The sequence below is a fragment of the Melozone crissalis genome, unplaced genomic scaffold, assembly GCF_028551555.1.
Source record: "Melozone crissalis strain CALT ecotype California unplaced genomic scaffold, PUWL_Pcris_2 ptg000023l_1, whole genome shotgun sequence".
NCBI lineage: Eukaryota > Metazoa > Chordata > Aves > Passeriformes > Passerellidae > Melozone > Melozone crissalis.
Genome location: NW_026535801.1, coordinates 32170544 through 32180515, shown reverse-complemented (window position 1 = coordinate 32180515; position 9972 = coordinate 32170544). Strand labels below are relative to the sequence as shown.

Sequence of the window (9972 nt, the reverse complement as noted above, 5' to 3'; positions counted from 1 at the left end):
CAGGCTCCCAGTCATCTTGATTTAAGCACTTCTACCACTACCCTCATCCTATATGTGCAATATTTTAACTCTTTTCCACATTTTTTAGTATATGAAGAAAATTTAAAGGTGAAAATAGTTTTTGAAATAATAGAATGCAAGACCTACAATATATTACTGTACTTTATTGATGATGTTTTTTTCCATAATAAAAATATTTAGTACAAAGTATGATATCCTGCATGAGTTTCATATAAATATTTCCATTATATAACTGATAGGGATCAGAAAAATTTAAGCATGCACATGCTGCAAATGCAAGTGTAATTGATACAAGGTATGTATCTTGATGTACATCTTGAGTAAACATAAGAAAACCATAGCTTAATGAAAAACAGACTGTGTCTTACAACATGCAATCATGCTTTTACATCTCAACTGGACCTTGGGTTTAGAAAACAAATCTTAAATCAGTCCTATTCAGAGGACAAATCACAGTTCACATACTTGTAAAAAACTTTTGTTTTAGGAAAGCCTTCTGTGGAAAAGCTTGGGAAACTCCATCCGGCTACAGTGGTGGAGGGGTGGGAAAGGATAGATTGAGGTATCAGTTCAAACAATCTGAGGAAAAAGTTGCATAAACATTGAAGACAACAGAATAGAAACCAGACGCCAAATATTAATTCATGGGGTCTTCAAAGGGGATTTTGAGATTTATTTTAATTGTTGTTGAAAGAAAAAGATTAATTTTTGGATGAAAAATGTATGCAAATTCATCTCTGGTCAACACTACAAAAACCCCATTTCCTACACAAAGCAGAAAAAAGCAAAGCAAAGAAACCCATAATATCAACTTTGTAATCCCCCAAAGTGGCCTTTAACCTGGGTTTGAAAAGTGTAGGAAAAAAGCTACATAAGAACAATAAAGAATGTTATGCCTGAATCAAAGGACATGAATCTGGTGCAAGAATAGGAAATCTCAAGGGTTGATGTGATATGTAAACTAGGGAACAATGACACTGTTCCCGAGTGTCCAAAATGGTATTTGGAGAACGAGGAATAAATAGGAACAACGCCTTCATCCAGTTTGCCAGTCCCACAGGGACTGTGCAGGCACCATGGGGTCATTAGGGAATAAACCCAATAGTGAAAATGTATATATGTACAAATCCATAGTGTGTGATGTTGTGCAGGGGCTGAAGGGCAGACTTCCTGAATGTCTCATCAAAAAGACAGGGAATGACAGAAATGCACAGTAAGGTTTTTTTCCTGCTCAATGAGAAGAGATGGGATGGCTGGGGCTTTCATTAGATAACATCAGAGGCTTTCCCAGAGCTGAAATTGGCAGATTTTACCTACTCCAATCCCTCCTGAGGAAGCATGGCAGGATGGAACATCCATGGGTGTTCCTCAGCAGAGATGGTGGGCAGGAGAATGCATCTCTGCATGTCCAGCACTGTTGGGAGGGAGCTGATGGAAAAGGCTGGCTGCCAGGAGGGTGAGGCAAAAGGAACACAGCACGACCGAGTCCTTCACTCCTACCAAAGGGGTGAGTAGGGAAATAACAGGCTGGTGGGCTTTAAAAAAACAACCCGAGCTGCCTAATGCTAACAAACATCCTGTGGGAAAGTTAATGGCTGCTGAAAGAGACTACGAATCACGAATCTTGCTGTAGATGAAAGATGAGAAAGTATCTGAAATATTTCCCATTAGTATGGAATTTAATTTTTGTTTAAGGTGCGTTATTTGCTGTAACAACAGAAGGTGTCAAAAAACCCCAACCAACCAACCAACCAACGAAAAAACAAAGAGGAAAGGTGTGTGAAGCATGGCATGAGAAACTCTTCAGTTACCTGAGGACTAAGAGGGGAACAACTGCACAAACAAATTTTAGAAATAAACATTTACTGTTTAAATGTTTATTTAAAGCTGTAAGAGTGCGGCTGAGGGGCCGGGGGAAGCTTTGTCCCGGACAAGGACAGGAGGCTCAAGGCTGCCTGTGGGCGAGCGGAGCACGGTCCCAGCGAGGGGTGCCCGTGGACAGGGGCAAGAAGGAGCCCCTTTTGGGCACCAGGGCGGGCAGGACGCCCTCAGCGCCCCCGGATCGAGCCTGCGCACGGGCACGGGCACGGGCGGCAGTGCGGGCCGTGCCGGCCGGGCTCGCCCCCGCCCGCAGCCCCGCGGACACACCCCGGCCCGGCCCGGCTCCGGGAGCGGCCATGGCTCGGCCGGAGCCCGGCTCAGCGCCTGCGCGCAGCGCCGCGGCCGAGCCCCCGAGCCCCATGGAGAGCACCGAGCCCGAGCAGAGCGGCAGCCGCCCGGAGGAGGAGGAAGAGGAGGAGGAGGAGGAGGAAGAAGAAGAGGAGGAGGAGGAGGAAGACGAGGGCGCCCTGCCAGGCCCGGAGCAGCCCTTGGCCGCGGTGAGGGTGCGGAGGGCGGTGGCGGAGGGGCAGCGTCCCCCTCCCCGCGCTTTCGGCCTGCTCCGCCGGGCGAGCACCGGGCTTTCCTGAGCGCGCTGCCCGCGCCGGCCGGGGAGGGTGGCGGGGCTCGGGGGCCGGGCGCTCGCTCGGCGCTGCCCGCCGCGGCGGGAAGGGGCTACAGGTGGGTCCAGCCCTTCCTTCGCTGCCTGGGGCCGAGCCCTGCTCGGTGGAGCGCGGGGCAGAGCTGTGCAGCGTGACCCTCTGAGCTGCGGGGTTCTCTTCGCAGCCCCGTCCTGGCCGCTGTGAGAGAGCGTTGTGCACCCTCTGCCCTCGTCCCTAATGTCAGATTATTGTTTATTATTATCAGTTATGGTTTTGTCTCCCCCTCCCCCCTTAATTTCACAAGTGACTCCCCCTCCCTGCTCAGTGCAGCTCTGCCTTTCCATGGTGGGCGTGTGGTCCTTACTGATTTCTGGCGGCCAGTGTGTAAAAGATAACGATCCTCCTCTGAGAGATTAAAAGGAAAACATCTTGGTCCGGATATATTCTGTTTCCTGTGAAAGGGGAGAGGTGGCTACATGTGTCCCGAGTGTCCTGAAGAGGAATTCACTGGTAGCTGGGAAGTGTTTGGATAGAAAATACTGGGGTTAGTGTGTTTGTTTTTTAAAAAAGGTTACTTTGTTACCTGTAACGAAAAAATATTTCTCGTTTTTGTATCCTCCTGGCTCAGGGTGGTTTTTGGGACCTGAAGTTGTCAGTTTGTTGACTTTTCTGTTTTCTCCCTAAAGGAGGTTTCCAGTTTTCACTTGCAAATGTGATACAGAACATGGGTATAAAGCAAAGCCCTGTCAAAGCCTTTATTCCACAGAGGCTTGTCTTATTTGAACAAATGTGGTGTAGGAGAAGGGGAGGCAAGGTTAGTAGCCTTTGCCTTGTGTGGTTAATGTTACATGAATCTTTATTTTCCTCTTCTCAAAAGATGGAAGACTGTTTGGCAAAGAAAATGGAAATCACGGTTTCAGAAGCTGAAAAACGGACTGGGAGGAATGCCATGAACATACAAGAAACATACACTGCTTACCTCATTGAGACTAGGTGGGTGATGAGAGCTGAGTCTCAAGCATACTTGGATATGCCATTCTAAACAGATTTTCCCTCCTTCCACCCCTAAAAATAATCAGGTACAGTTGATGAGAGGATTTAGCTGTTTTGTGCTTTGTTATGTGGTTATCAACCCACTCTGGAGGATATTTTCCTGTGAAAATTTGGCAGCTGATCTCCAGTTCAGTACTAGTGTTGGTTTTGTGTATCTGTGTACTGTTAATCTTCATTTGGAGCTAGGTGGAAAAATGTGTGTTTGAAAGTTGTTGCATTAAAATGGTGCCAGCAACTGCTTGGTTATTTTGTGGACGTAAGTTGGACAAATTTATACATGTATTTGTGAGATTGTATGTGAGAGAGGTCTAAAGTAACTGTTAGGCTTGCTTGAGATGACATGAAAGAGAGAAGTCTCATGACTTATGTCATGTGGTCAAAATTTATTGCTCAGCTTATATTTGAAGTGTTTTGCTTGATCTGATTACCACATACTCCTTGTAGATGGTTTAAGGGTTAGAGTTAGCTAACTATTTCCTTTCTTCTTACTAGCTTGAACTTTCACTGGGGAACTTACTGCTCTTAATCTTCTTGTGTTAACAAGAGGAATACTACTGGTGTCATAAACATTCTCAGTACCACAAGCACAAAATTTCAAGTATTGAGTAGTAGCAAAATTTTAAAATCTCTTCTAACTTATCCTTACTTCCCAAACAGTAACAGATGACTCCTTTTAAGTGGGGTCATGTTACTCAGCTGAAGCAAGAATTTCAAAATTAGACTTTGTTACGAGTTTTGTTTAGCTCTTCTTTATATTACCAGTTTTAACCTTTGGGCCTTGCCTTTGGAATTATCTGCTGTACAAAGAAAACCTTCTGAAACAAAGCAGTTGCATTTTGCAAAGGCTCTGAAGAGTTCAAACTGTAAAACTGACACATAAGCCTTCTATCTGCTAGCTGAAAGGCTTCTTAGCTTGTTCAGCTGATGGACACACCAGTCACACTGATTGCAGGCCTGCTGGGATAAGTTTGCTGTATTTTTGCTAAACTTAAAGGACAAAGTCCAAAACAGACATACATTTTTCAAATATTGTAGCCCTTTGACAGTTGCTCAGATGCTTAAAAATACCTTTGCAGTGTATTGATATTAAAGATCACACCTTCTCATGTAAGTAGTGTTGTTTTTATTGTAATGATATTTCTGAAGGAAAAGAGGAGAAAAGTGGAATCATTGGGGCCTGACTGTGATATGAAGTGTTCTCTGGGGGCAGATTTATGCAGCCCCAGAACATGCTGACTGCATCTCCTTTTCCAGTCATCCTTGCATTGCTTTAGAGTTGCTCCCACTGCTCTCTCCCAGTTGTTCGTTCATAGTGGCAAAGCTGTACTTTGCTGGCCAGATTGTGTTCTTTCATTAGGATTTATTTTACTCTGTGGTCAGCAAATACCGAGACCAATTACATGTTTGTCACAGAGTGATTGAAAATGTGTGTTTGTCACATCTCTAATAAAATAGGTTCTCTATTCCTTTTGCTGAGAAGGCAGAACTTCTTGCATAAATATAATTGGTGGCTATTAAATGTGTTTCCTGCTGAGCCTGTAGCTGTAGGTGGGCTTCACAGTAATTTGTCTGGGTAATAAGATATTTTGTAGCTGAAGAATAAAACTGTTTATAGTAATGTAAAGGGAAGACCACTTAATAATAGTTGCATTATGTTTATGTGAACTGGGGTTCCACCATTACTGCTATCTAGGATTTAATTTTAGTTTGAATTGCGGAATTCTATCTGGGTGAATTAGAGACACAAGATGGATACAATTTTGACAATTTGTTATAGAACAGGAGCTGAGTGCTGAAACCTTTAACATGTAAGTTTCACTGGTGCTGGTGAAAATGTTTTCACAATCCAAGTGATGGTGGTACTTCGTTTTTTCTTTTTAAATTACAATACTTATTACTATGCTCACATTTTTGTGTGATTTTTGTTGATTTTTTCATTAATGTGCTATTATACTTTGATGTAGATATATTTTTTAAGACAAAACAGACTCCATTGCTGTAGACTGCAGAGCATCAACAAATTCCAAAGGTTGTGTTTCCTGAAAACATCTTCTTGCTTTAGACCTTTCTGCACTACCTAATTCAGTTTTTTATGATGAGCTATTTCCATTCAATTAGTCATAATGTCAGTTTGTTTCACAGCTTCTGTTAAACTATACAGTTATTTAAAAATAAATCAATTTTTATATTCTCCCTGTGAGAAGAGAGGTCACTTCTACCTATTTGTGGGAAATGGCATTAAGGCAAGTACATATTCTTAAGATGTGTAGCTAAATATTCCTTCTTGAGATGTGCTCAGCATGTCACTTGCTTTCTGTAAGGGAAGTAGCAAATATCCAGGATCTTACTTAAATCCAGATTTGCTTGTTAGAATTTTAGGCAGCTGTGTCTTACATCAGAGTCTGCATGAAACTACAAGAACTCAGGTGGAATAAACCCCTGAGTCTGACTCCTGGCTTTGTACCTGTTATTTCCATGACAGAGCTCAAAGTTAATCAGAATGCAGAGCACCTCTAAAGTGCTCAGTGGTATTGCACTTTTAATTATAGGACATATAGGGAATGCCTTTTTTCCCTTGGTCTCCTTTAAAGTAAACTATTTCTTCTGCAGTAGTAGGACACTTCCATTTAGTTCACTTTCCTTTCATCCCTGCTGACTAAAAGATTTCTATCCTGACCTTCCCAATCAAACAATATGATGACTAGCATGTATTTTTTTTGTTCTGTTTTAAATGTGGCTTTAGGAAAAAGTAGCACAAGTTTGTGCAGCCTGCTCTCCAGCCACTTAACAGCAGATTCCCTGGTTTCCAGTCCTACTAGTCTTCACTTTCTCTTGCAGTAATTTGACAAGGGGGCTCGTGTTATTTCCTTTTTACTCCCACAGTATGGCTGGGAAGTTACTATCCTTGTTTCTGGTTACAGTCTTTGGAAAGTTTTTCACTAGTTAAATTGTGATATGAGTGTTACCTGCTTCTCTGTTTAGAGTTTGGATTGCCCATCTAAAGTGTGAGAGCTTCTAAAGAAAGTTTCTGTGAGAGAAATGGACTTGGAAATCAGTAGCTGGCCAGGCCACAGTTCAGTGATAGCAGTGCTGCATTGTGGCATTTCAGGAGTTTTTCCTTTGCTACATTTTGTTTAGTACTCTTATCAAAGTTTCCTTTTTCACACTGGGCTAGGTGCAAAGCCCAGGCATGGGTTTCCTGAGAAGAGGCACAGGATGAATGCCCACAAAGGGCAAATGTTGTCCTCTGATAGAACAGTAAAGGGCAGAGTTTGGCCAGTGGGAGTCAGGAAGAATTGTCCAAAGTACTCCAAAGGAGGTGTGAGAGAAAAAATCTAAATTTACCATGAGCTTTAAACAGGACAGAATTGGGAGCTGAAAGAAGACAGAGGATTTGAGAACTAAGTTTTCTGATGATTTTTACTTGATAGAAACTATGAATCATTCATCTTCCTGACAAATGTATGTTTTAGTTAAATACAGTAAACTGGGTGACAGTACAAAAAAGCCAAAGAATCACCTGGCTGTGGAAAACCTTCTGGCAAGAGAAATGCTTCCTTGTCATACAGCTTGCCAGGTAGAAGAGCAATTATTAAACATCAGCTGTCTGAGAGGCCTAAGTACATAGACTATTCCTAAATAGCTGTTGGAAAAAGTTGCCCATCCCTCTAAAATGGTGTTCCTCTGCACAGGGAGTGAACCTTGTCCACTATAGGGAGTGGAAGTGTCACTTCTCTTACACTGGAAGGTCAAAGGTTGAAAGCAGAGTTACTGCTTCTGCCTTTGAGGAGATGATTGCTTTTACAAGGAAATAAACCTGTGTATTTCCTTCTTGTCTGATTTAATACTTCACAGCCATTCGTCTTTATTGCATCCAGAATTATTTAATGGCTCATTTAAGATAATTAGTTTTAAATGGGAAGTGAGAAGAGGTTAATTAGATGGACTAAAGTTTTCACATTGACACTTTGAATTAAGGCAAATAAATGAGACATGGAGTAATGTAATCTTTGAATTGGTTATGATAACATCAGTTATAAATGTAAAAGCTGAAGGTTTTAATTTTGTCTTTTTAATTTTTTCAGGCAGGTTGGTTGGTTTGATGAATAACTTGCATTGTTAAAAGTGTCCATAAAGGGAAAACATATGGTTTTCCTGCCTGAAGACTGTACAAGTATTATATTGTGGTTTTAGAACCAAAACAAATTGAGAAGTTTGACTGAACGTCAACAAGTGATTATAATCTTAATTGAAACTGGTCTGCAATACTTGCATTTAATGGGGAAGTTCATAACGTGGTCTGAAAAATTAGATGGTAGCGAAGGTATTAAGTCTAATGAGTACCTTTGTGGATTTCTACTTCCTTTCTGAAATGGTGTTCCTGGGGAGGAAATGCTCTTGTAATTGGTGATATTTTATGACCTCATATGTAACCAGGCAGAGACATTTTTGGTGTGATTAAAAAAAAATTCTCTCATCTTGGTTGCCTGTCCTGAATCCATCCCTGCAGTTTCAAGCTCCTATTGCCTGATTTAAAAGGCGATGGTGCTGACACAGGCTCCTAACTGAGGGCTGTGCAGTGCCTGCCCACCACAGCTTTGCAAGAACTTTGCTGCTCCCCTCCTTTACCCAACTCTGCAGCACTGTGCTCTAGAGAGCACAGCCTGGGGGATTACTCTAAGCTGGGTGTAAGCTTGGGGGGTGCAACTGATAGTAATAATTTCAAAATGTCTTAAATGTATTCAAATCAATTAATTAAAGAAGCATGGCTTCTTTGTTTGCTGCTTTATAGGTGCTCTCCTGATGAAGATAAAAGCAGCTGTAAAAGGCAGTGTTTGCACTCCTGAGACACTGAGAATAAATGCATGTTAGAATAAAAGAAACAAGTATGATCTGAGATGAGAATAATGTCAGGCTGCCAAACACACACTACATTGAGGTGGTTGTATCTGCTGCTGCCTAGTTAAGAAAGAATTAACTACACAGGCAGGTTTGACCTTCAAGATTCTCTGGTAGTAATTTAATCTTTTTCTTCAGGGTATAGAGTGAGGTTTTTGTGTCCCTCACAAGGGTTGTAAATCTTGATTAACTGAGACTAGGAGAAGCCTAACTGTTGTCCACAGATCTGCTCTGTCAGAATAAATTGACAGTAGGCTTTAGATGTAGTAAACTTCCTTAATGTCTTCAGTGTGGGCAGGGTAGGTGCAGTGAGTGGTATGAACTGGTCTGGCAATCTGCTTCCTTCCTCCTGGAGTTCTTGAGGCCCTGTGTGGGCATAAAACTTCAAGTAATGAGGAAGTTGTTTGTGCTGATGTAGGACTAGGCTTCTCTGTAAAGCTGTGGTCTTTTTCTGCTGAAGTGTTATGCTCCCAAATGACCTTTTAAAATTTTTGATTAATATTTAGTTTTCTGCTTAATGTGTGTGGACTGAGATGTTACTACTATGTTTTTTTCAAATAACTGATGGGTTCTTATTAATTGTAGCAAATACAAAGTTGATTAGCAGGCATGTTTAGAAAGGGTTTTTCTTTTTTTTTTCCCCCACAGTTAAGGCTCAGCCTGGCCTTTGCTGCTCCTACTTTCTAATTAACTCTGCAAAACAATTACAGAGCATTATAAGCATGATTGAGATGCTTACAGAGATGGACCATTCTCCTGTCAGAAGGCTGGCATGGCACCATCTGTATCTGCAGCACAGATGTGTCCTCCTGGCATGTGCCTGGGTTCTCAGGGCAATCCTGACCCGTGTTTTTCTTACCTCCCTATTTATGCTTGCTTGTGCAGTCTGTTCTCAGGCAGGATCCCCATAATACTGTCATGTATTGATGGTAGCAGTCTTTCTTAAGGGCTGACAATAACCCATGTGGAAGTCTTGAATCCCATGGTGTAAGTCAGTGCAGCTGGTTGGTAAGCTACTGAAGCTAAAAAGGATCTGTAATTCTGAAGTACTTTTATGTGAGTGTCTTGAATGGCCAGATTGTTTACCAAACCCTGCTGGGAGTTTTTCCTCCAGGAATGCAATGTTTGTGCCTTCAGCTTTTGACTAAACAATTAATCTTTTGAGGCACAGTAGCTCAATTCCTTGTCTATTCAAATTTACCTCTTACTCATCAATAGTTCAATCACTAGATACCTGCTTTGAGCTGAAGTGTTCTTGTAATATTTGAATGGTGCAGCAGTTAGTGTGGGGAGGAATGCTGCACAGCCTGTCAGTCCAGGCTAGGCTGAGCTTACCCTCTTCAGAACTCAGTATTTGCAGGTGCAGTTCATTGAATTTAAGTACTGTAATGGGGAAGAATTCTATGGGATGCTGGCAGTGTGAATAGTGGCTGTCAGTAGTGTACTTGCCTTTTCCTTTTGAGTCACTCTCAAATAGTTTTTGATCTGCAGCAGTTTATTTTGAATGCTATGAATTTAT

General features: G+C 42.0%; 1 protein-coding gene across 2 annotated transcripts in view; it reads left to right on the top strand.

Annotated features, from left to right (window-relative positions):
- The first annotated feature begins 2198 nt into the window (after nt 1–2198).
- Nucleotides 2199–9972, top strand: part of SNX4 (sorting nexin 4) — a 33418-nt gene continuing 25644 nt past the window's right edge. The window contains exons 1-2 of one of the 2 annotated variants that reach the window (XM_054278332.1): nt 2199–2399; nt 3379–3494. In XM_054278332.1, coding sequence (XP_054134307.1) covers nt 2199–2399; nt 3379–3494 — 317 coding nt within the window. The remainder of the gene's footprint in view (nt 2400–3378; nt 3495–9972) is intronic. The other variant, XM_054278333.1, reaches the window with a different exon arrangement.